At 38.1% G+C, this 26,872-nt stretch overlaps 1 protein-coding gene across 1 annotated transcript in view; it reads left to right on the top strand.

Moving 5' to 3' along the window:
* Positions 1-2,469: 2,469 nt before the first annotated feature.
* hpse2 (heparanase 2) overlaps positions 2,470-26,872 on the top strand; it is a 48,306-nt gene continuing 23,903 nt past the window's right edge. The window contains exons 1-3 of the mRNA XM_067520373.1: positions 2,470-2,858; positions 4,728-4,882; positions 5,660-5,821. Coding sequence (XP_067376474.1) covers positions 2,578-2,858; positions 4,728-4,882; positions 5,660-5,821 — 598 coding nt within the window. The 5' untranslated portion in view covers positions 2,470-2,577. The remainder of the gene's footprint in view (positions 2,859-4,727; positions 4,883-5,659; positions 5,822-26,872) is intronic.

The following is a 26,872-nucleotide window of genomic DNA, read 5'->3' on the forward strand; positions in this document are numbered from 1 at the left end:
GATGAATACTTGTGTTAGCCTGTTATTATACTCTCCAAATGATTTAATAAAGTAACAATAAAACATAAAGGAAAAAACAATTATAATACATAACAAATTTAAAACGTACCGATAACAATAAACTTTTACTAAACAAAACGTTTTACCGTTCACACAGAAAACAGTAGGAGCTAGATGGGCTCCAGGTCCATCTTCAAATGACTGACCTGGTTATTCGAAGAACTGGTTTGCGACAGGTTTTACAAATGGATGTTTTTTCCACTGAAGACGATGTTTTCGATCAAAAAGGAACTTGATCGAAAGTAGACAGTTGGAATAAGTTATTGTTCGAATCCAAAGCGTAAAATCTATCTCCTATTGCATACGGTTCATCTGCCGAGTGAGTGCAGAGAGTTATGGTATTGTTTTGATTTAGTTTAAATCTGAGCCTCCGACATGTCCAAAAACAATAAAAAATACACTATTTTCATTTTTACTTTTCCTGTAACGCGGCCACTAAAAAGGTCATTCTTACGAAGAAGGCGCAACATTCACAGCAAAACAATATAAAGAATATTGTTCAATAGTGGATGGAAACACATTAATCCACCATGGTCGCAATTTCCTCTTGAATTATTGTTTAATTCTATTGATGTTTCGTTAGTGTAAAGTTTCTTTGAGCTTTTCTTAGAAAAACATCACCAAATCTCTAACCATGACATGCTAGATGTCCCATAGCGCAGTATAATATTTAAGAGCCATAATTCAAGAGCTCCTAGCCTATGTAAATATATAAAAGCTTAAAATCTTTCTTTTGAAAACATAAACTTTAGTAATATTGAAACCACATGTTAACTGTGATGTCTTGCTGCGCCAAAACGAAAACATGAATCAACATGTACAGACATTTAGTTCATGTGTCCTATTTAAATATATATATATTTAGAATTTTTTAAAATAGGACGCATAAAGGGAAAAACTAAGATACAGTACATCTAAGTATCGGACAGTAAGGCGTTCCCATGAGCTGCACTCATTTACGTTTAGCTGAAGAATTAACAGAATAGTTTTTGCAGATGCGTCATTGCAATACACACACCGGTGGATTCTTTTGAAGCGTTTAATGGGAACTGTCGTGCATAAAACCTAAAACGTTAACACCTTGGACAATTTTACGGTTTAGTGTATCCGTGAGTGAGTGTTGCAGGCCTGGATAAAAGCGTTAAAACGGGATTTACTTTGTGCATGTTCTTCTTTTGTAGTTTGCTGCTCATCTGTGAGACAGCATTGACCTTAAATGACCACTTCTCACTACGCTGAGGGGACTCTGGAAGAAACCACAGTAGACTCTACGTTGTTTGAAGTTCTTCTTGCCTACCAGGCTCCAGGAACATCTGGAAAGAAATGTCATATAAAGAGTTTATAGGTGAGTTCCGTGTGTATGAACTTACATCCCAAATTGGTTTTGAATGTTTTTGAAAAGGGGCCAAAATGTTCATGTTGCCATGTCCACTGGTTTTTAAAAATTTAGAATCACTCAGCTGTTTCTTAACCATCTACAGTAATCGGTAACATGAAATGTCTGTTGACGAGGCTGACTTTTTTTTTTAAGCATCCAGGGCTGTTTTTCTCTTCAAAATTGTAACCAGTCGATTTTTGTAGGCCCAGTCCATCAATATTCAATTGGAAGACTTAAATTGCAATGTGCAGCCAGCCATGTAGACTCGAACATGATGGAGACTTCTTTTGAGTTTATGACATCAAAATGAATGTATTATGAATAAATAGAGACTAAAATGACATTAACCACAATTACATCGAGGGGCAGTCCTTTGGGCAGCTTTTAAATGCGCTGATAACATGCTGACAGCTCCCCGTTTTTACATAAGGGCATTCAATGTTTTACTATTAAATGTCATTTTCCTCAAACTAATAATCATATTCTAATAATTAGCAAATTAATATATTTACAAGAAAAATAGTCAGCGCGTCCGCCAACATGGGTTCCTCAATTTCCAAGCTACACTGCTCTTTATTCATCATCATCATATGACCTATAATAACATGTATGCGCGCAGCCATTTCTTAACACAAGGACTGAACTGGGTTTCCTTTTAATGCTGAATTAAACATTGCTTTTCTACAAACGTATATGAAGTTTGTCGTAGGCTAATATTTCGCAAAACATCTAATCTACAGATAAAAATATTGTTTCCATCTTTATCAGAAAGATCAGCAATATTTAGAGGACGGGGTCGCACCCTTAGACTAAGTTATTAGCCATATGAGCTGAAGACACCATGAGCAGTGTGTACTCATACCTCAAAGAACCTTAGAGGGGCGGTGCTGTCTCCTCTCCTCCTACCAGATTCTGGCTCTCACAACCGGGAATGCTGGCTCGGGGCGTGCGCTCTTGTGAGCAGCTCCCAAAAATTCTCAGAGGGGCGGGGGGCAGAGGGGGTGAGACAAATAGACAGGAAGACAGATCCAGATCGATGGAACTATAATAAGGAACCAGCAGTTTGTTTAGCCGTTTTTCCCCTCTAACATTTAAGCCTCGTTACGCACAGTCATTCCCCTGCTATCCAAACCCAGAAGATGCCCAAATCCTCACCATGCGTATTCCCAAGGTCCCTCCTGTGGCTGGCATCTTTGGCTACTTTGCCTGCGCAGTCGGTGCTCTCTTCCTCCTACTCGTCGTCTTCTTCTTCTCCATATCAGAGACCTGCAGCTGGTGGAAAGCGACCGGGCTTCATGGAGAGAACGCTGGTTCTACTGGATGTTAACACCCGCAGTCCGATCAGAGTGCTCAACGACAACTTCCTTTCTTTGCAGCTGGACCCCTCGATCATCAAAGACGGCTGGCTGGACTTTCTGAGGTACCAAGGCGCTTTTCTGCTTAGCAGCAACATCGATCTGTATCGCCATTCACTTCTGAAATGTTTAGATGGTCTTTTATTCTTTACGCACAGAGCCACGTTGTCTGAATTGTCATAGCGTGAAGTTTTCTCTTCACTCATGCAACTAAGCAGTCATATGCCCCTAATTATTTAATGATTTGCATCGAGACTGGTAAAGTCCAAAGATATCAAATTATTTAACATGGCGACGATGAGAGCTAAGGGTTGGTTCAAAATCAATCAATTTTAAGAGGTATTCCCGTTTCAGCGTATAGATAGTATAATGTGCCTATTAATATTAGTCAAAAGCATGTGTCCCTTACACGTCTACTGTAAAAACTTCACACGTTAACTGAACTTTACTTACACCAGGTGAAGATAATCATGTGTTTTTGAGTTTTCTTTATTCATAAACATATTGAAAACCTATTTTCTCTTGGGCCCAATATCAACCGTATAGTGTTTCAATGTGTGTGAAGTTTTCACTGACTTTAATGGATTTTTGTGATTTTTCCCTTTCAGTGAATTTCTTAGATCAGCTAAAAATGTCACAGCATGACGCTATAACAATATTTTGGACGTGGATTACACAGTAAAACATTTTAAAAATTCAAATCTTGGCAAAATAACGTATCAACAACTCCGTGTTTATACTAAACCCTTTAGCTCAAATCACTGACTACTGAACATTACTCATACACATTGTTTAGCTCACTTGTAAATCACAGTGTCTCTTTGTCAGATTGGTAAAACTGATCTACATAAAGATGTTGACATGTTGAGAAAAACATTTAGTACAGACCATTTAGAAAGGATAAACTATTTACTGAAAAATGTACCCCGTTTGCTTCTTGTCTTCATAATAAGAAAAACCATTTATTATTTTACAAAAATGGACTGAACATTTTTTTTTAATTTTCACGTCTACAACATAGCCTCCCATCCCTGTTCAGTATTTCCCTTTTACATCGTCGCATTTACAGATTTTTCTAAGATGGCCTTCCAATCATATTATTACTAACATACAAATTAAATACCTACCTTCACAAAGTACCAGTTGTGCAATGGATGATTGAGCCGAAACAACCTACGCGGTCTGTCTCCAACAGGACATTCTGCTGTGACTTTATGCGTCTCCCGTGATTTTGTTGTGGGGCGCATAAGCCAAATGCCACGTAGGCTGTCATGAAAAACCAACTTATTTGCAACAAAATAAAAGCCCCCCCCCCCCCCCCTCCCTGTAGCTTTTGCTTGTTGTCGGAAACATTAAAACGTTGCACAATAACGTTTTTAAAAGTTATTTTAGTGTGGGAATTAAGCGAATCATAAGGATGTCTTGCAGACATACCCCGAATTAGGAGTAACCACTTCCCTTTAGTATCTGGAGGTGTTTGGGCTGACCTCATACGCATTAAAAATTGTCTTTGATTCTTTAAACATTAATTTAACCCTTCTTTCCTCGCGTTATGCCGAACCTGCCACAGCTGCTTCCTGAGGCTTCTCCCACTGGATGACAGATGACGTTTCAACCTGTTTCTTGGGCCGCAGGACAAATGGCCTGTGAAAGGTGCTTTAAGAGTCACAGCAGAGTTAAAGCACTTTTTATATCCATTGCGTATATCTTAAGGGATTGTACTATATTAAAACTATTTTCAGACTTTAGGTCTGAAATAAATAAGGCTAAACAGACGCTACAGGCCGAACGCCTTAACGCTCTCCCTACAAAGTATGCTGTGAACGTGGTTATATTCGGAAGCTACGGAAACAGACCATATTATTAAAAGGTGTGATTCCATAATTAATTTCTTCTGAATTGAGTATTTTCCTTCTGCCGTGTGTGTCTTGCAGTTCCAAGCGGCTCGTGACCCTGGCGCGCGGCCTGGCGCCTGCTTTCCTGCGTTTCGGCGGAAAAAGGACCGACTTCCTGCAGTTCAACAACCAGAAGAACCTCGCCAAGTTCAGAGGGCCGGGACCAGACTACTACCTAAAAAACTACGAAGACGGTGATACAACGAGAGATTTCTTGTGTCCTGCGTGTCTCTTTTACAGGACAGGCGTCGGCTCCTCACCTGTCCGTGTTTGTTGGACTTTCTGTGTGTGCGCAGGCCGACGCACCGAGTAGGCTCCATTTTAGGGAAGAAGGAATATTTCTTCTAAAGGTTACGTTGTTCTCTGTTTAAACGGCGTCGATTCCTGTAAAATACAATCGTTGAGGACAAATATGTTTACGTATTATTCGTGAAATAATACGTAAACATATTGTAAACAAATTTCCCATTCGTGAAGGTTTGTGATGTTTGGCTTTTTTATCAAAGATTTCGGTGGATGCCTTTCACCACTAAGCTACCCTCACTGTGGTGGGCAGAATATCAGAAACACAAATCATCCGCTAACAAAACAGTTAATAATTACACGTGAAAACCTCAACGCATTTTGAGGTATTAATTAGAACTTTTTAGTTATTTCAACGCGTATTGAACAGTGAAGATATACAGGACATTAGTTTGCACAGAGCTTTGTGTAACGCACGTTTGTTTTACTTTTAAAACATCAATGCATTATATAACAATTGACATATTCTGTTTTCCGAAAGCAAAATGTTTTAGTTTCCAACAAGTGGTTGACTTTACTTGCTAATTAAACTTGAAACTAACAACAGTCTTTTATATGTGTGACGCATTTATACAGCCTTAATATTTACTAATCATAATAGCAATGTAGGTGTAGTCTAGATTCATGGCAACAACAATATTAAAGTGGGATTTTGTGCTGGCTTGCAGATATTGTGCGCAGCGACGTTGCACTGGACAAACAGAATGGCTGCAAAGTGGCCAACCATCCTGACATAATGTTGGAGCTGCAGAGGGAGAAGGCTGCTACCACACACCTCGTCCTCCTGAAAGAGCAACTGTCCAACATCTACAGCAACATTACAATAACAGGTAGGAGATCAGACACACACACAAACACACAGAAATGTTTTTTTTCTTTAGCTAGTGTTCATTTCCTAAGAAATATGTTGACCACATTCACATGACATAGTCTGAAGGTTGTTTGTCCTGCACGTTTGTGCACGTGCATATGTGCACACACCGGGCACTCACACAAGGTTCAAAGCATGCCAATGTAAACCATCAGCTTTCAGAATGACAAATGTAATTTGGAAAGGAGGAATGTTGGGATGGATAGAGGGGTACAACAGCAGAGGTTAGTAAACATAGTACTGACAGTTTCACTGGTTGAAGTTAACTCAACCTGACCGCAGAAGGAACTCTGGAGTCCTGATTTTGGGTGGGCTGCATTTCTTATCTGTTACTGTGACTGACTGGGATAGAAATGCAGGAGAAGAGAGAAAATTAGGGATTTGTCTTTTAAAATTACTGCTGTTTTTAGCGTTGTCAACAAACCTGAACTTGGCGTCGAGTTGCCTAAAAAGACCCAGCCAGTGTCAAAAATGATCAGTCAACACTGCAAACAGCTTTTCTTAGAGTTCCCAATTAAAAGTTAGTCGGTTGGTTGCGGTAATGGAGAAAATACTATTACCCTCTGAGCAAATTAAAAGCAACATCAGTCGAACTCCCTAATCTCTTTTGTAGATTAGTGGGAATTATTTTTTTTTGTTTGTTTGTTTTGGTAGGGAGGGACAGTTTTCATTCCAAAACAGAGAACAACCCAGAAAGTGAGATTTGAAAGACCAAGAGCTCATGGAACAATAGTTGTCATTGTACAGGACACCGTTTTGTTGTTAACAGTTTAGATATGGTAATGCACACAACCAAGTGTTCACATTAGACCCAGTGAAAATGAAATAGTTGGCTTTTGGTTTTAATTGACATTAATAAATTACACTAAACAAAGAATCAAGCTCACCCACAAGGAAATGGAGGTGTCACTAGTAGACAGGACAGAAAGGAGCCTCGCATAAGTGGTTCTACAGTGATTTGTGAAATGAAAAACATGCATCAGCTGCTGTATTTTAAGCAGTGGCAAACAGTCAAAATATGGTCTTAGTGCAAAAAAGCGGGGAAATATACAGAAGAAGAATTGGTTGTCAAGTGTCAGTTCCTGAGTTCAGGTCCAGAGTTATGTGGTGTAGCAAGCTTTCACTCATTTTGCATATGGAGCTATGCTAAATGGCGCAGTCCCCTTTCAGTCATTGGTTTGTTGCAACAGTAACTTAAGGATTTCCCCCAAAATGTTCCTTTTATGCTTGATTTTCCAGTATCTATTATAATCTCAACACATTTTTAAGAAACAGTACAGGCAATGGCTCCATTTGTGTGGAGTGATGACAAGCCACAAGCCAGGTTTACTTATTCCGCAGTCTGAAAAGTTACATCATGTCAAATACAGTATCCCTTAATAATAATATGCTGTTGTCTGGATATAGCCTATTTAACATCTCTACAAAATTGTACAATTTATTTTCGATGTCTAATAATCTGTAATACAGTAAAACTATGGTTGAGATATTTAGCCACTGTCTCACACATATGGTGTAGTGCTAATGTTTCTCCAAATTAAGACCACATTTCCCATAAACCCGGATGCTTCCTGTCACAAAGAGGATGTTACTGTTCACTCGCCCTGCTCCACTGTGGCATGGAGGCCTACAGAGTCTCCTAGTTTTCTTTTTAATGGTCATAGATACAATTGAATGGGGAAAAAACCCACTGTTATTAAAACAAATATGATAATGATTTACTGATGAAAAATATGTATTGTTTATTTAAGTATATTCTACTATTGTGCAGACTAATGCCTGCAAATTTTAATAAAAAAAAAGGATTTTAAGGTGAATGATAAGAAATGTAATTAGGAAAAGTATGCAATAAAACAAATGATAAATAATAAACATTAAATGCTATTTTCTTATTACTGGACATTTTTGCATGATTTTAAGGTTTGCTTATGGAGAATGTGTCTTTTTAATGGGAACTCCTGTTGTGATGGCTCCTCAAAGGGCACAAATTGAGAGCAGCAGCATGCTGTTTTTGAGCAGGTGACTCAGTTGTTATCAGAGCAGAAGGACTTTATTTACCTGAAGCCAATTTACTATGATACATTTTCACAGAAACTCTCACTGTTTCAAGTACAGACACAAGCTGCAGGTCTACCTCTGGTAAATGTTGTCTTGAAATCTGAAGGATGATTTCCAAAACCTGTGGAGGTGGAGATTCTTTTCATGTAAATGTTGTTAGCGATATAGTCTCCTTATTATACTCAGTTGAACTCCAAGCATGTAGTGTAAACTGGAATCTGTGCAAATACCTCTCATCTGTGTGGAGAGGAACAGGGGCACAAGGGATGTGTTTAAATATGGTCTGGTAACAATCAGCCAGGATTCAGTGTGTTTGTGTGTGTGTGTCTATGTGTCTGTGCGCACGTGTATGTGCGTGTGTGTAGGCAGGTGGTGTTTAAAAGACCATTAACAGTCGCACTCCATCCTTTTCCACTCACCACTGTCTGACCTTTGACTCAAGTGTGTTAGTGCTATCAATAACACACACATGAACACGCATTCGACGGGGGAATTTAGTAGGGAAAATACCTAGAGTGCAGATAAGGTCATGGTCAGCATCACTTCAGTCTCTCTGAAGGAGCGTATCCCTCCATCAGTGATCAATCCTCCCTTAGTTTCTTCTTCTTTAAAACTTAAAAACCCTTCTTCCCTTTTTATGTTCACTATTTAACTGTGTATATTGGGACTTCATGTGAAAGTCTGCATGTTTGACACGTCAGAGAATGAGGCACTCAACCTGCAATCTTGTAAGCCTCATGCACATGTTTAACACTTAAAAGATAAACACAACTCCATTTGGGAATTCCTGCGTTATACTTGTCGTCTCAGGCTGGCTGATCAATATTTGCAAACAGGCAAGAAGTAAAAAAAAAAATCCCAAAAACAGAGAAACTGGGCAAGCAAGAGTCAAACATTAGATGTTATCAGTTTTATGCTCTGCAGCTGCTTGTGAGACAGTGGAGGGGAAACTTGTTTTCAAGGAGGTACAGACTATTTCTTTTTTTCTTTGATGTTCAAATGAGAGGAGACCTTTTGTGCATAACTGGAAAGCATACAGAATTGGACTGAATCATGCTGAGTAAAAGTTGTTTTTGTGTATAGACATAAAGTGCAACTTCTAAACGTTTTGAAGATGATTATACATCTTTACACAGTGTTATATGATTTGTACAATGAGGTAATACTTCTGTTGGGCTGGGTGTATTATGTTTCTGCACTGGACATCAGTTGATGAGGAGGAGGTTGGGATGAGGAGCCATCTGGAGGGGTTATGTAGGACATGTCCTCAGGAAGGACCTGCAGTAATCTAGATGGGAGACATATAGCAATCTAACACAGAGCCATGGAAAGAAAAAGATGATTTGTAAAGAGAAAATTTAAGCAAATTACAAAGTAGTAGCTGGTTGTTATGGGTGTCCTGAAAGTGTTATCACCATCATTTGTGTTGATTGGGCTGTCGTAAACCTCACTAAGGTCTACCGCTGCTTTATGGAAAAGGATTACAATATCAATGTACAATCAAAAGACAGATCCAAATTTGAGACTTCCATTCATGACCAATGAATGAATGAATGAATGAATTAATTTTGCCTGTGAGACTAAATTTAGCATTACATACAAATTAAATTAACAGATTCATAATTAGTTTTTTAATAAATTAATGTCAATTTTCATCAGATTAAAGCCCAATCTTTAAATGTTAGACGATTCCAGTAGTGGCTTCATGATCAGGCTGATGGTATAGAGCCTGACATCATAACTCAGAGTCTCCTCTTACTCTCTTCTTAGTCTGACCTCACATGTATAGTATCAAGTGTCACAAATGTTTACAGTGACTAATCAGTTATTAGGTCTAGGTAAACATTACTGAGAGCACATCAGACAGTAATACCTGAGCCCCTCTCTTTGAACTGACACAGAGGTGCAGCAGTCGCAGCCAGAAGCCTCTCATTGAGAGCTGCAGGGCGCCACTGAAAGGAAACATGAGAAGAATGACAATATAGAAAAGACATAAAAAGTGTGAAGTGATACTAATGTAATCCTACTTTCACAAGAAATGTGCAGTTGCAACAGAGCATGGCCCTTATTTTCAGCTACACATTCGAGTAGCTGCAGTTGACAAAGAGTTGACAAAAGTCCTGGTTTTCCACTGTTTTTTTTTTGCCAATGTATAACTTATTTGAAGTGGGACTCCAACAGCGCTGACCTCCATGATGCCTGTTCTTACATCTATTGATGTGAGGTGGCACAGTACGTTCATGTTGGCCAAAACTGCAGCTCACAGCGGTCATTGTGTGGAATGCTCTGTGGATGTTTGAGACCGAATTTTATCTTTTAGGCTCGAATAGAAAGGGTTATGTTTGGTGACAACCAAACACTGTATTTCACCAACCTGTTTCCTCTGGACCGGGATGACATGATAGGGCTGTGAGTTGTAAAAGCAAATTCAACAGGAATATGTCAAGGTATCATCTGTGTACTCAAGCTTAACAGAAAACGGATCAAGCAGCACAATGACAAGATTAAGCACACATGTCATTCTCTACCCAAGAACGGTTAAAGACCTCCCCTCCCAAAAAGTTGTGTTTTGGAATAGCAGAGTCAGAGTCCTAACTGTAGTGATTTAGAAGTAAATAGAAGAAAAGTGAAAAGAACTGAGGGAGGCAGTTCATGAAAGGAAGCCAACCTATATTACTGAGTCAAAGCTATTCTTTAAGAAATATAAGGGCTAAAATTCCTCCAAATTGTGGGTTGAAATGATAAAAAGTTACTGGAGACCTTTAGGTGAAGTTATTGCTGCAAAAGAGGGTCAAACCAGTTATTGAAGGCACAAGTTAATTTACTTTAGCTATATACAAATGTCTACAATTTTTACAATAAATAAATTAGGCATGTATCTTGTCTTGTTTGTTCATTGCGTTCCCATTTATCTGGTTTAGGACTTAGGCACAAAAATCTGATCACATTTAAGGTAATATTTATGCAAAAATAGCAAATTTGTGGGATGTATATTTATTTTTGGCTTCCCCTAAGTCTACAGTCTACTGTATGTTGAAAAACATTGCTGTAGACAACTTTAGGTACTGAGAAGATACTGAAGGGCACAGACTCCAATATATTTGCAAAACTCATACTGTAATACAGTAATAGAGAAGACTAATGTGAAATTTATGTTCCTTGGCAGAAACCATTATGAGTCACTAAGCAGGACATACGGAGAGGCAGAATGTTTTAAATCTGAAAAGACAAACACTAGGAGCAGGCACATAAAGGGGAATTTACTGAACATCTGTGAATGGCTCGAAAATGTTTTCATCAAAACAAACTGTTACAGCTGTCTATAGTCAGAAGGCCTCTAGTTATAACTTTCTTTTTTTACTCATTTGAAAATCAAAACATATTTCCTTGCAATAGTGGGAAACATATTCCATCCTTCCTATTAGTTCTGCTACATGACTCTACTCAGCTTTTATCCACTCTTGCCTTTATCTTGTGTTTAAACCTTGTTTGTAAGGAATAAGATGTTTCTCTGACATCAGCCTTATCGCGTTTAAAATTCCCTTAATGAATATGCACACATGCTCACACACAGGGTGTGAATAATTATTTATTGAGTGCTGGTGTTGCAGCTGCTTCAATACCTGTCCCATCTGCAGCTCACAGATTTATGAGAGTTTCTCCTGCCAGGTTTCACGAAGTAACACTGCAGTGCCACCAGTTGATGTGATGAGAGAAGAATAAATATAGTCTGTGATGATTTGCTGATATTCATAATGATGTTATTGGATAAGAGCAGTCACTGTATGTCTTGGAAAGGCCAGAGGTAAAACAATGAATATTGAGGTGTGTGTGTGTGTGTGTGTTTGTGTGTGTGTGTGTGTGTGTGTGTGTGTGTGTATACAGGAGAACTTACTGTATAGTAAAAATAAAATAAAATGTTGTGCTTGTTGTGCTCTGCTGCCATCAAGTGAGAGTAATCAAAATTCCTATTTTTGCATTTTTAAACAGAATGCACAGAAAACTTTACATGCTTTAAAATATTTGTAACCTTTTAAAGTAAAAAAGTAAAACTGTGGTGAGCAACCTATTTCATAGGTGATATTGCTGATACAAATGGCATCTTATCAAAATGAAGTGAGAAAAGCCTGTTAAGGAATCCATTAATTTATATTGAATGGGTGAGACCTATTCCACTTGGCTTTGGATTGTGCTAAATTTGGTTTTAAGCTGTGTGGCATTAAATTGAATGGTTCAAAAAGGCATTGTCTGTATGTGTCAGTGTTTAAATGATAGTTATAAAAGTGTTTATATCACCACAGAAGTTAGTGGACTTAAACTTAAAAGCATGAAACACTGAAACACATGTTCAGTACTGTATCAACTTAGTGACCTATTGTTAATCTCAACTGCTCATATCTGTCTAAGTAAAACAAGACAGTATAATTTGTTTTGTGTTTTTATTTAAAACCATCTCTTCAACCCTGCAGGAAAGTTTTAGTGTTTTTAAGGATTAGGTTCATTGCAATTGTCATCTCGGCCTCCATGTGCATCTTTTTAGCACAGCTGGATTTAAAGTAGTGTTCATACAGGATGTCTCTAAAAGGCATCGTTCTTTAAATAACTTGTATGATCATATGACTCATTTTCATGTGCAGGGAGATGGAAGCCCTGCAGCACATAATTTTAACCATTAGAGTTTCATACATTGCAGATTTTTACAATGTAACAAAATATTTTCCAAACATGAATGCGTTTAATTTCTGTTTGTTTGGCAAATATGTTACATGCTATTTTTCAGTAGTAGTAGTTTTCAGCAGTGTTTTAGGCTCAGCTAACACACTCTTGATTGCCATATTGTCTGCTCTTTCTTTACGCTTTCCATATGGTCTTCATAGATCCAGAAGTGTCTGTTTTTACTAGATCGAAAGAGTACCTAGACTGTTTAAATCATGGATGGACATAACATGTAATTCCATGTGTTTGCAATATGCCCCAAGACAAGTGCCAACAACCTGCAAACGAATGTCATTTTAATAGCCTGATGCATGGGAAATGTTTGAAAGCAGTCCTTCATCTCCTATGATTGTTTGGCATGACATCCAACCTCCACATTTTTCCTCAGAACTCTACAAAACATACGTTTTGTGTCAAATTTCAAATCATGGCATTGTGTTTTTTTTTTTTTTACTGCTAGCCACGAGTGTGTACCAATGGAACGAACCTGTAGCGGTAGCTGGTACCTCGTACGTACTGTGTGTGTGTGTGTGTGTGTGTGTGTGTGTGTGTGTGTGTGTGTGTGTGTGTGTGTGTGTGTGTGTGTGTGTGTGTGAGAGAGCTCCGTATGGGTCCAGATGAAGTTGTTATCCTGAGGGGAAACATGCCTCCTTCATTACTAGCGAGACACATTTTATTTCCTTAATTTGACTCTCAGGCTGTCATCCGTTATTTATGAGATTGCCCTGTCTGTAAGTAAGTGTGTGTGTGTTGGTGTGTTGGTGGGTGTGTTTGTAGGTGCCTGTCCAAATGTATTCATTGTTCATACTGGTAATAAGGGCTAGTTAAAGGTAGAAAGGAAGCCACAACCACTGCTTAAGAAGGTGATTTAATCTGGTGTTTGAGGATGTTACACTAATGTTTCTTCTTTCAATTACTTATACTAGATTTTAAAACTCAATTTCACATAGATATTTGCTGCATTTTCGTGTGTGTGTGTGTTTTCTAGTAGTGAGAGAACACACTGTAGCAATTAGCTGATCAGTCATCAGCAGAATGGATCAGCAGAGTTCAGCAAAAGAAATTCTTTGGTATTACATATATTTTCATATTGTCTTTATTTTCTCCTATTATATACTGTGACCTTGCAACAACAAATTTGTATGTGTAGCGGTGGAGTGGTTAGCATGTCGCCTCACAGTTAGAATGTCCTTGGTTCAAAGCTGCATGCAGGCTGTGGCCTTTCTGTGGGAAGTTTGCATGTTCTCCCCGTGCTTGTGTGGGTTTCCTCCGGGTACTCCGGTTTCCTCCCACAGTCCAAAGACATGCATGTTAGGTTAATTGGTGACTCTGCATTGCCTGTAGGTGTGAGTGTGAATGGTTGTCTGTCTGTGCATGTCTCTCTGTGTTGGCCCTGAGATAGACTGGCGACCTGTAAGTGGTTAGGATAATGGATGGATGTGAGCTTAACCATCTTCCAAGTCTAACTTGATCAACATCAAAGCTTCTTTTTCTTAACTTCTGTTGTTCATTCCAACATGGTAGCCTATGTTGAAGAGGCTTTGCGGTGGGGTCAAATGATGCTCAGGGATCTGCTGTGCTGTCAAAGTAATGAAGTTTATCTCTGCAGTGTTATTTAAATGTTTCTCCTACCTGGAGGATGAGCATGGCTGAAGCTGCACATACTGTGATGGCACTGTTGATACGCTGATGGTGGACAGAGCAGTGCACAACATACAAAGCTTCTGTAGAAATAGTTTGTCATAATGCAGGATGTTGAACTTTAAACAATAACTATCTGACGACCTTCTAAAATAAGCAAAGTCATGAACATCCTTTCACTCTTTTACTCATCTGAAAGAAAACAATGCAGTAACTATGGTTAAGCTAATCTAGCTGTCTAGACTTTAAGACGCAATCCTACAGTTCTGAAACCTCCTGTTAAAGTCCTAATTGCAAGTTTTTCCCCTTCACACTCCTGTTTTCAGATTGCTATGTAACTATGTTATGAAAAACGATCTGGGCCTTTTGTATAGATAGATAGTTATATAGAAATTTCAACATCTTTGGGTGAATAAGATTTCATACATAAGTTTAAAATACTCAGTATCAACGTATAATAATGAATCAAAAATGGTGATAATAAAAACTAAGTTTTCTATCATAATTTAAATTAATTATTTGGATAAAATAGGTTCCCTGTTTTAAATTATTTATCTGAATGTGTGAGTTTGCCTACCAAGGAAAAGCCCACCAGAGATTAAAATCTACCACTTGGCTATTAATCTTAGTGTCAGAGCCGTCCATATATTATTGTAAACTCCAGAAAATCTTGCAAAAGAGTTTGGCATGTTTTTCTTCTGGGCACTTGTGAATCCTCTTTAATTCTGCTCTGTTTTTTTTTTTCTTTTTTTTACTCGGAGCATATGGCTGGTTGGATTGTGTTGGACCTTGTCAGAGGCCATCTATCACTCCATGGTGTCCTGCTGAGTTGGAGATTCACAGCGCAGCACTCAGCCCTCAAAATGAGAAAACAAGAGCAAGAGGGAACAACGATTAAGAAATAGGGGAAAGAGGGAAGGGCAAGGGGGAAGAAAGGAGAGAGAAATGAAATAACAGCAACAGACAGATGGGGGGAAAAAGGAGAAGACTGGGTAAAAAAATAGCAAAGAGAGAACAAAATGTAGAGATGAATAACACATTTTCCCCATATGTAGACCAACAAAGAGTGTTCTCTTAACAAATCATTTTCCCAGGCAAAGGCGCAGCTGACACCTGTCATGTAAAACTTTGCCTTCAAGGTTGGGTATTAGCACTCAGGGTTCAGTATCTTCACACCTATTAGATTCCCCAGTCATCTCAGAACACAAATAGCATCTTCATAGCTCTCTTTATAAATTAAATACTTTTTTACAACAACATTTTGGAAGCCACTAACTTTGAAATGTATCAATTTCTCAATACCTCTGACAATATAGATGGGAAAACAGAGCCATTTATGTTTCACCTGATCCACCAAACATTGATAAGAGCACATCTCTAAATGTAACTGACTATATTATACAATATACTACACTTAATTATTAGTTGCATTTGAAAATCTAAAATCCATGTTTTCTGTTAAACAAAATAAAAAAAACATTCACCTTTTCTGGTAACCAAAAAGAAAAACAATAGAGAAAAGAGTTTCTGAATGTCACTACTAGCTGTATTTGAGCTCTGACCCTCAGATGAAAGAAGTACATGCATTTGCCTCAGAGGAATATGTGAAGAAGTTACTTTCTAATTATTATAACAGTCAGGAGAAGCAGAAAAACACGAAAGCAGTGAACAAAGATGAAAACTGGAAACACGCAGCTTCTAATTATATTTGAGTAACTGGTATATTCTTCACCAAAGCTGCGTTCACGCTGAAAGGACAAGAACATTTTTCCTCTGCTGGAAAGAAAATTGTGAATCATCATGAAATGATGAATTCATCACCTTACATGCAGGACACACTTGATTGTGATGGTTGACCCACAAAATGACTGAACAATTGCACAGAGGTTTTCAAGTTTAGTAAACTTACTACTGCAAGTGCGGCTCGTGATGAAGCGCTTCTGCATGGAAATGGATCATGATCAACATTCAGTATACAGTTTGAAAAATTCACAATTTTCTATTATATAAATTGCACATACACACCATCACTGGAAAATACTGGTGAGAATAACTGTAAAACCACCTGGAGTCTAAATATTAGGTATTTTGATCAGGAAAAGGGTTCCCCTTATAAATAAATCTATATAAAAATTCACAAAAGGACCTAATACGCTGTTTCATTCTAGAAACTTTAACCTACAGGTGCCTCCCAAAACAATGATTTGGCACAAAATAGTTTAAAACATGAAGAAGAAAAGAAATCTAGTATACAAACAACATAATACAGGAAACTCCAGAAATACAAATAGTTAAAAAGAAACTTATTTTACAGCAGGCTAATATGAATGTAGTGAAAGACTTATTACTAAACAGTTGGAGGTAGGGTAAGATTTATAGTATGGCTTTTTTGATAACTACATTACAAAAAAAATTATAAACTGACACAAGAATGATGTGTTCTGTGGTTTTTATATCAAAAAGACCTTTGTATTAGTCTTTATGTCAAAATCTCTGGAGTTTTTTCTTTTTTTGTGTGTGTAAATTGGTAGAACGATAGATGGACACATATGGAAACCAGTTTAGGTTTGGCTGTTAGGATGGTAACCTACTTTTACTGAGACCAATAGCGGTTTGGCTACATCTTAAGATCAGTCACCTCCGAAAAGTTTATTGGCTCATTAGAGCGGTAATGGAAGCTTAATGTTAGATGTGTGACCAAATTGTTTTCTTTCTCATTTGCCAAAGTCTGTCTTTGTTTCTGTTTTTGTTAATTGGCTTAAGTATCCAGTAATTGGCGCTTTGGGTTTTTAGTTGGAGATTTTATTAGATGTTGGCTGATATATTGTTACAAGATGACAGAGAAAATATGTAAACTATTTTATAGCCTTTCATCACTTAAGCAGAGCAACACATTTAAAACATGTTTAATTTGTGTCCTAACTGTAATATACAGCTGTTTATGTGTTGTAAAGAAATAAGGAAAATGGAAGGATGAAAGAAAGAAAGAAGTCTGGACCAGACGTGCGACTGGGTCTCATGCACCGAAGCCTTTCACCTCTCGTAGCTGCAGGCCCTTTTACTCCAAAGCTGTTTGACTCTGAAGGAACTCTTCTCTGCGGGACGCAGCACTATGTTATTAAAGGAATTTTATGAGTCCATAAGTGTGAAATGAAATTTGCCTTGGTCAGAGCAGTGAAGCACGGAAAGAAGTAGTGGAATTGAATTTTCTGTGGTATTTTCCTCAGACGTGCATTCCCTTAGGGGGCTTACAGGACTGCTTGCAATGGCCCAGGCAAGAAGAGGCCAAGTGAAACCTTTCCCTGAGGTTTTGCAATTCTGCTGTGAATGGCAGGAGCCGAGACCTCTAACCAGGAGCAGATGTTTGGCTTGCTTGGCTTGGCCTGGTCCTTCCCCTGGCAGAGTAGGAAACCCGGGGTCTGATGCAGTCAGCATGCGCCACTCTCACAGCACTAATAGCCAGGCTCTACATTGCTTGTTCTCCCCTTGGTGAACTTTACTGCCTTCAAAATCCTTCACTGTAGGTCCAACAAAAATGGAGGAATCAGCAGGCCGAGTGTACACTCGCACCAACATAATGCTGGTGATTCTGTTCTAATGTTAGACAGTCGTTTTTGTTTATTTTTTATTTGTTTTTTTTGTTTTGGACAGATTTACCATTATTGTCTCCTTTTCTTTTTTGTAATAGCATAAAAAATGTATTAGTTTTATATGTGTTAAGAGTCAACCTAGTGAAGTTAATGTTTAATCCAAGAGCTTCATTCTAAAAAGTGAATTCTGTATTTAATCAGATTATTTTAAGTGTTATAAACAACCGGAATAGTTCTGGACACTTTGCCTTTTCAACATCTAAATCATCTCACCAAGATTCTTATCCTCCCAAAATGACACATTTTAGAAATCCTGTAGCTGTAGCATCCTTCTCCCACCAGATGTGACTTAAACTCCATTAAAATCTGACCTATATTAAACAAGTCTTAGAAATGTGTTAATTTGTATCATATTTTACCACAAACATCCTGGGGAGGCATTCGAGATATGGAAATGTATACAGTTTCAGTGCAGATTGGTCCAAATTATTATGAGATATAAACATGTACAGAGTACTGTCGAAATTACCCAAATCAAATCAATGAAACAAATGCTAAAACTGTTTATACAGATGAATGGGCTTTCAGCAACAATTTGACAGATCCGTGTATTTTTGAGGTTTCTTACGTTTGCACAAATTAATTGGTATTTATTTTTAAAATTGAAAAAGTCTGTATGTGATTGATTTCATCATTTTAGCAGTACAGTACGGTTTTTATATCAATTGAAATTGTTACTGCAAGTTTTAAGGCCGCTAAAGCAGAATGTAATTTTTCCAAACTTCAAACATTGGAAACAGACTAATTGACCAAAACATAAAAATAAAACAAATCAAAATCTCACTTTCAAGCAAGCCTCTGCCAACACATCATAGTGTAGCCCAAGAAAGGAAAAAAATTTTTTTTTCCAATGTGAAAATGGCCTCAGATTTTAATTATGTGGCTTTAGGTTTGACAGAGAGGATCAGAAAAACCGCAGGAGCACAAGACCAATGAAAAGATTATTTTGAGACTTTATTGAGGTTATTGAGGTCTTAAAGTGATGGTCGGAAGAAAAGTCCCAATTTCTCCTTCCATAATAAGGCAGGAATATCCATCACGGTACTGGGGCAAATCCTAGCTTTATCACGACTTGCTACAGAAACTCAAAAGGGACATAAAAGTTAACAGTTATGGGAAGAGAGACTGTCTGATTGGCTGGGACAGCTGCCCCCTGTAGTGTCCGTCCTGCACAAGCCAGCATTTAGGAGAGGAGCTGTAATCAGCTTTTCTTTCTTCCTACTTGAGCTACATTGCTGCGGCTTAATTGTTACAACATTTATAAGGTTTGCAGAAATGATTTAAAATTTAGAAATGAATTATATATAGACTTAATAAGGAAATGTGGTTATTATTATGGCACTGAGTAAGATTTGTGCAGGTATTATCTTAGAGTAAGTATGAAATTATTACATAAGTTTCCCGTCATTCATCCAATTACATTTAATTAGGTTAATTATGAGTCATTAAATCCAAAATAACAAATAGCTTACATAGTCAATATGGCCAATAAAGTACATGGTAGCATTTTAACATTTTGTTACTTTTCCCAATATGTAACATCATAAATGTGTAATTACTTATAAAACAGTTGTAGCCCAAGCTGGGGATTCTGTTACTGTTTAATCTGGCTCTGCTCACTCAGCTGAAGACAGAACCTCCAGTTTAAGTGAAGCATAAGTAATGTGTGTGGATATAGTTTGAGAGTGGAAGATGATTGGTGTGATTATGGTGATTATTCCAGCAGGGAAAGGGAGTCTGGGATACTGTGTGTTTGTTTTGCGATCTGGTCTTCATAACCGTCATCCATCATACGGCCTGGGATCAAAGATACCCTTTTTGAGCTGGGAATGAAGCAGATGTCCTAAATATCCCTAAACAAATGTTTTGTTTGCCCGTGGTTTGCCAGTCTTTGAAATTTCGTTTAATGAAAATATAATGAATTTAAAGGTGATAAAAGTGGCATTTGTTAGGAAACGAAAATTATTCCTCCTCCGAATGAATAATTAGTGATCTCCACTGTGTTTGCAGCATGCAGCAGGAAGGTGTCTTATGGGAATGGCTGCAGACATTGTTTCATTTCCAAACTCTTTGATGGTTCAGGGGCTTTAAAGCCTTAGGTTAGTTTTCATATTGATTCACTCTACCTGCCCAAAAGAGTCTTGTTTCTCTGCAATTACGGAGCAATCAGTGCACAATTACAGCCCCAGCAGAGGTGTGTGTCAAGCTGCTTAACTGGATAAGAAGGGGAAGCTTTACAACTGCCCTCTTTGAAGGAGACAGTGTAACTAATCTCTAATAGCAAAAAATGTCAGGTGTGGCTCTCAGGCCTTTTTGTTTTGTAGTATAAGTAGTAATAAACAATATTTCAGAAGCTTAAAAGGCTTCTTTTTGCATCAGTTTTAAATTTAATGTCAAAATAAAATTGCATTTTTTAAAATCAAATGTATATAAAACACAACATTAATATCACCTTGTGATTTTAAAGTTGTCAAAGCTAATCACATGAGTCATGAGTCATTTGGTCCATTGTTTATATAAAATATTGATAAATCCATATTTAACATTGGTCAGGTAAAACAGTAAAAGTGAATTTCTTATTCTTCAACACCACTGCTAGCAAAATGTCTGCCTCTGGTGTGTAAGCTACAGTTGTTTAAATTTTTTTTTCTGCCCACCATTGCCAGCTAAACTGTCAATCAAACATGTTTACTAGACCGCCCACTGAGAGGCTTGAATCTTAAAGGGACATTTTGAGACATTTTTATCAAGAGTAACTTCCAAATCACTTAGGCATCACTTTAATCATCAAAAGGATGGGCTTCTATGATTTCCCTGTGACTTTAGGGTCGGTGCTTTAAAGGTTAGACTTGACTTGTAATTAGGAGATTGGTTTGCCCTAGACAAAGATGAACCTTCGGTTAAATTTATGAGTTACCAAACAGCCTGTCAGCTTATATTACTGGAATGATTCATAAACAGTTTTGGCTGTAACAGATGTTAAATTCATTCTCCTTTGGTTGTGGTTTGTAGGTAGCTCCACAATGCAAACAAACAAAAGAGACATGGTGAAATTTCTCTCCAGGGAAATGAATACTTCCACACACCTTGTTTCTTTATATGCCAAACACAGTGAGGTATTGCCAAACAGATGTGAAAACCACTTACACCCAAAACACAATTCCTAGTGGCCGAGTTACATGGCCCAAAACCAGTAAAAGGCAGCTGACGCGTTTTCGTCCACTTTAGTCTCTTTAATTTATCATGCACAGCAGTCGGTTGCCTAGGCGGGAGCGTACACACACACACACACACACACACACACACACACACACACACACACACACACACACACACAGAGGAGTAGAGAGTGGATGTACTTTACATGGGGAACAGTGTATGTTAACATACCACTCATCTTACTCACCAGCCCTGTCGACTTGCTCTACATCTCCTTACATTGGGTACACAGAGGGCCACACGCAACACTGTTCACAGCAAATTCACAGATTGAGGTAATCTCTCTCTCTCTCGCACACTCTCTCTTGCACACTCTCTCTCACACTCGCACTCTCTTTCTCTCGCACTCTTGTTTACACACACACACACACACACACACACACACACACACACACACACACACACACATCGGTCCCCCTCTACTAACTGAATTGAAAACAGGTGCCCACCACATATCTTGCATTCTTCCAAAATACAAAAGTGGTTTGACCTGAATGGTTTTGCTGGAGTGGAGCCACCCTGTATGAAAGAAGAGTCCATGTGGAGATGTGTGTTCGTGCGTGCATGCGTGCGTGCGTGCGTGTGTGTGTGTGTAAACAAGGAGGCGTTGGGTTCTGTGCAAGATGCTGGTGGAGCAGCACAGACTCACACTATATTGGAACCACATTTCTCCCTCTATGCAACCCTAACATGCAGTGTCAAGTTAACATCGGGATAAGTTGCAGATTCACCATGTGAACACAGCAAACCACCACATTTAATGGCTTTCGATACAGCGACCGTAACCATATACTGGTCTGTCTTTGACCGATATGGGTGAATGATCAAACTGCATCGATAGCTGTTCTTAAACTTTTGACTGTCTTTTAAAAAATTGGTGAATTGGAAATGTCACTCTTATGATCAGCTAGTTTCAGTCACAGTGTCTTTTTCTGCAGCCACAGAGGGTCTTTTTAGTTGAAGAATTGGTCCAATGAGAAACAGAAGGCTAGACGAATCACTGGAGCTGGCGAGTAAAGAGATCGAAGCCACAATGGAGGAGATGATGATAAATATGCCACACTTGGGTTTTCCTAGATATTTTAGCAGTTTACGTCCAAATCTTTCCTGACTGGTCATGCATGTGTGCACTTGGTGTGTGTTAAGTATAAATTACTTTTCAGTCCATCTGGTAAAACCCTAAATACTGTCATCAGCAATTGTCCCCAGCATGTTAAGAGGTTTGATTGATGCACAGTCTGAAAGTAGCTGTTTCCACCATGCTTTCCCTATTGACTTCAAAATGCAAATTTAATGTATATGTGTGTCTGTGTGTGTGTTTCCCTGCACACTAGCTGATGTAATGTTAGGTTGTTACAGCTGACAGAGAAAATTACGAGCTTCTCTACTCTTACATACGGGAACATGATGTAATTTCATGCACATGTATTTTTGCCCCAGACTCAGTTCAGTTAATCCTGAGAGTATGAAATCATTTTATCATCATTTTATCATTTTAGATCGTCCTCCTGAGCAGAGCGGGCACTTGGAATGTGTTTGTAAGAGCTTGAGTGCGACATCTTTAGATATGGAAAAACACATTGTATTCATAAACAGGAAAAAAGTATCAGAATTAATTTCTCTAAACAGTCTTCTCCCCTGTCTGCACATGTCTCTCGAGGATTCGTGTTTGATTTAGCTTTTAAAGCAAGCCAGAGCTCAGCTCAAGACTCTTTGTGTGTGTGTGTGTGTGTTTGTGTGTGTGTAGGTTCCAGACTGATTTTGATGGGACTAAACATCCAAATTGACATTTGCTGTAGCAGTAAAGCTATGTCTGGCAACAAGACATTACATTTCTGTATTGAATGAAACCAGAAAGAAAACCAAACAGAAAAGTTTTTGCCTTGCTCCCTATTTTCTCTCCAAATGCATAAATGATGTGTAATGTAGGAATACTTCTGCATTTTTTATGTAAGTTGTGCTTTAAATAAAGTACAGATTTTAGGTATTTACATGCAGTAAAAAATATTGGCCTGTGTGCTGTTGATTTTTTCATGTGTCACGTGACAAAATCAAAATCCTGAAGCACTTAAACATGTTTCTCTATTTCAATTTATTTCATTTTTGTTGTAAATGGAAATCTTGAATTCTAAGATTTTAAATATATTTTCTATTCTTTTATTTAACCTTTATTTATAGCCTATAAGGTTTGTTAAAAACCTTAAAGACATTACCTATTCTTGACATAATGCAGTTGTAAAATGTTGTATGAATTTCTACTAGTTGGGCCTTTCTCCCTTTTGGCTTCTTTGTTAAATAAGACCTGAAATTGTTGCTAATTCCTGCTCAAATATTCATATGCTGTATTAGTTTTCTGTCTGTCAGGTCTGTGTGGATGCACTGAGATACGCAAGTATTGAGTGACAACAGATTATACAATTAAATCATTCTTAAGCTTAATGCAATATTTATAGTTTCAGTGGGAGAGACTTGTATGTAAAAATACACCTGTCAGCCCACAGTAACCCACTTAAGGTACAGCAACTGAGAAAAGTGCAATTTCAATAGAAACCTCAGATGAGTGTTGTGTGGGTGGTATATAAACTAGTGAAGACTGTTTATTTGAGAGCATACAGGCCCAGCATACATAGACCTGTGTGTACCTCATGTTTGAGGAAATATGCAGAGCTGCAGAAATGAGGCATAACCCTAACTGATGCTGCTGGCCTCTCCGCTTCACAGAACTGGCTTTTCTATCAGATAGACAGCTTGACAATATCCAGACCCCACTCTTTCCGCTACACACAAACACACAAGTCACGCCAGCAAAGGCTCACTCACACACAGCCACATACTCACATGGATGCATACAAAGCTTTCTGCGTTTTTCTGCCTGTTCGTTTGATAAAAGGGAAGTTTTTAGCTGAGTGAGTTATTAAAGTCTGACCTTGTAGACAGGCCTTCATTGTATTATGTTTAATTTTATCAATTTTACAACATTAAAACAATAAATTAAACCAGTAAATTGGATAGTGAAGGTCAGTGTCAATCTGATGTGCATTATTTATAGCCTGCTTATTAAATCTTATAGAAGTAAAGGCAGTTTCATAATTCCTTGTTTTATGAAACAGATCATTTCTTTTGTTCTGATTTGGGAAAGTGTACAATATCGCTATGTGATAGTGACTTTTAGCAGCTCACATACGCAAACACACATATGATACATGTGCACGTTCATACACACAGATTCACAGTGTCTTGGTAATGTCATTATTTTCATCACTGAGATCACAGATTTGTAGCTTCAAAGCTTTCTGGTGTCTGTGTAGGAGCTCTTTTATGTTTGGCCTTAGTGATCTGCAGATGTCCTGACACCAGGAGAGGTGGATCTACCTTCTTTGGAGGAAAGCTTAAGATGCCCTGCTCTTGTGAGGCGATCAATAAGAGCTTGGTGATGCTGGGCAGTAAAGCTATACTTATTCTTCGGTCTAGTGGTTGCTGTAAGTGTGTATAACAGAAATTACTCACCAGCAGTCTAACTGAGGATTAATCACTTTTACAGGGATAGAATATTCTCTCTGAATTTTACTATTGTTTGCACACACAACATCATAGATAACTGTAGCTTAGTAACAAAAGCAAAAAAACAATTTACTGCAAGTGGTGGAATTAATAATTAATTACATTATCAATTTATCTGATGATTATAGTTTGCTAAATTAGTTTATTCATGATTTTGTCTATGCAAAGTCAGAATACAGTAACAAAAAGCTTAAAACCATGGATGAGCTTAGAAGCTCATCAAATATCTTGTTCTATCTGACAACATCCACAGATATATCGTTTATTACTATAATGTGACAAAGCAGTATCCTAATCATTATAGAAGTTAGAACCTGACAGTGATCAGTCAGCTAATTAAAAAATCAACTTTATTAAATATTAGCAACGGCTGTAGATCAGTTGGTAAGCTAGTCATTCACAGACCACAGGGTCAGTGGCTCAATTCCAGTGGGTAAAAGTGGAATGTTAGTGGCCATAATCTCCATCTACACATAAAAATTGGTGTAATTGTTGCTAATGACTAAAGTAACATTTAAAGTAATATACATTTTAACTTCTGATCCACTTCCTGCTTTCAGGCACCCATGGCCATGTAGAATTAGTTTGAATATTAAAAAAGAAAAGAGGATTTTACTGCTGACAGCGCCTTTTTAAATTGTGCCTTTGTGGATACACAAGAAAGCTATGTAATTGTTGGTTAAGTAGATTCAATAGTAAAGTTCAGATGTTACACTGACACAGAAAAAAAGTAGATATTTGTTTTATTGTACTTGCTTGCATGGCTGTTCATCCCTTAAACCCAGCAGAAAAACAATATTTGTAGCACCTTGATATATCTCACGATTCCTTTCTGATGTGTCTGCACTGCTGCTCCCTGTGTCTTGGAGCAAGGCTGCTTGCCTTCTGCTCAGATCTCAGGTGAGGAAAGGCCTGGAATCACTCATCCTGACAGCCACATCTGGCGCTGCTTTCTCTGTCCTGCTGCCCTCAACTCAGCTCCTGCAAACAGACACCAGTCTGATTTTTACCACAGAGGGAAGGAGTTAGCATAATAGCAGTTATGATAATAACGTTATTTGTGCTTATTAATGAGATGGAGAACAGACAGTTTGCTGAGGAGAAATACACTCTCTATGAGTGCTGTGTGACGTAAAACCATTGATACTGCTAGCATTTTTTTTCCTCCAGTCTTTGTCTTCGCGCTGCCGGAAAGTGAATTGATGCCAGGTGCAACAAGCAAACTTTGTGTTCTCTCTATTTGCTCTGTGGATTAAACATGACCACTGCTCTATTAGAAATAAAGGCTTACAGTAAATGCTGAATAAAAAACCCTTTTGAGCTCGAGCATGACTTAATAAGCATTGTTCAGAGTTATGACTCTGACTCAAGGCCAGATATTCATATCTCTAACTACTGTTTACTGAATATTAAAATATAAGAGAACCTTGCTCCTTTTAATAGCTGGGATAACTTCACATGCACCCTGTTCTACTTTTATTTTGTCGTCACCTGATATAGCTATGAGTTGGCAAGCTCAACTGGTGCAAAACCCAAAGTGTAAGATCTAGCAGGAACCAGAACAGCACACAGTCTTCATCTGTTTCCTACTGAACCCAGGAAATAAGGGTCAGAGTTCAGGGTAATATTTATGTTAATGGAATGACTCCAAACAGATTAAATTCCAAAACAAGAGCCCGAGATATTAAAGAATTGCCTGGAGTCACACATTAAAATATATAGAAACACTTTTGTCACTCTTGCCATATGGCCACTTCTGTTGTCGCCACAGTGAGAACAGTTTTTAATGGAGTCAGCAGACCTAAATGTGAGTGAACATTCAGATGCTGAACACAGCTCGCTGCTTTGAGGATCACATCACCACAGGAGTCCATAATGGTAAAATCAGTCTATCCGGATTCTCACTGAATGTTGTGCAATATGAGACTGCTGCCTTGTATAAATGGACGCAAGTACATTTATACATCTACCGCAGCAGATTGCTGAGTAAAGCTCACAGTATATTTAAATTACATCACATGCTACATCTCTGTATAACTGCTAAGAATTGTCATTATCTCATGGTAAAGAGATTGTTTGTTTGTGCTACTGGACAAACCAAATGCTTTTTAGCCCATTTGGAGATTTTCTAGGGTTGGGTTTTAGCCAGACATATTGTATTTCTT

The sequence above is a fragment of the Channa argus genome, chromosome 1 (assembly GCF_033026475.1).
Source record: "Channa argus isolate prfri chromosome 1, Channa argus male v1.0, whole genome shotgun sequence".
Taxonomy (NCBI): Eukaryota; Metazoa; Chordata; class Actinopteri; order Anabantiformes; family Channidae; genus Channa; species Channa argus.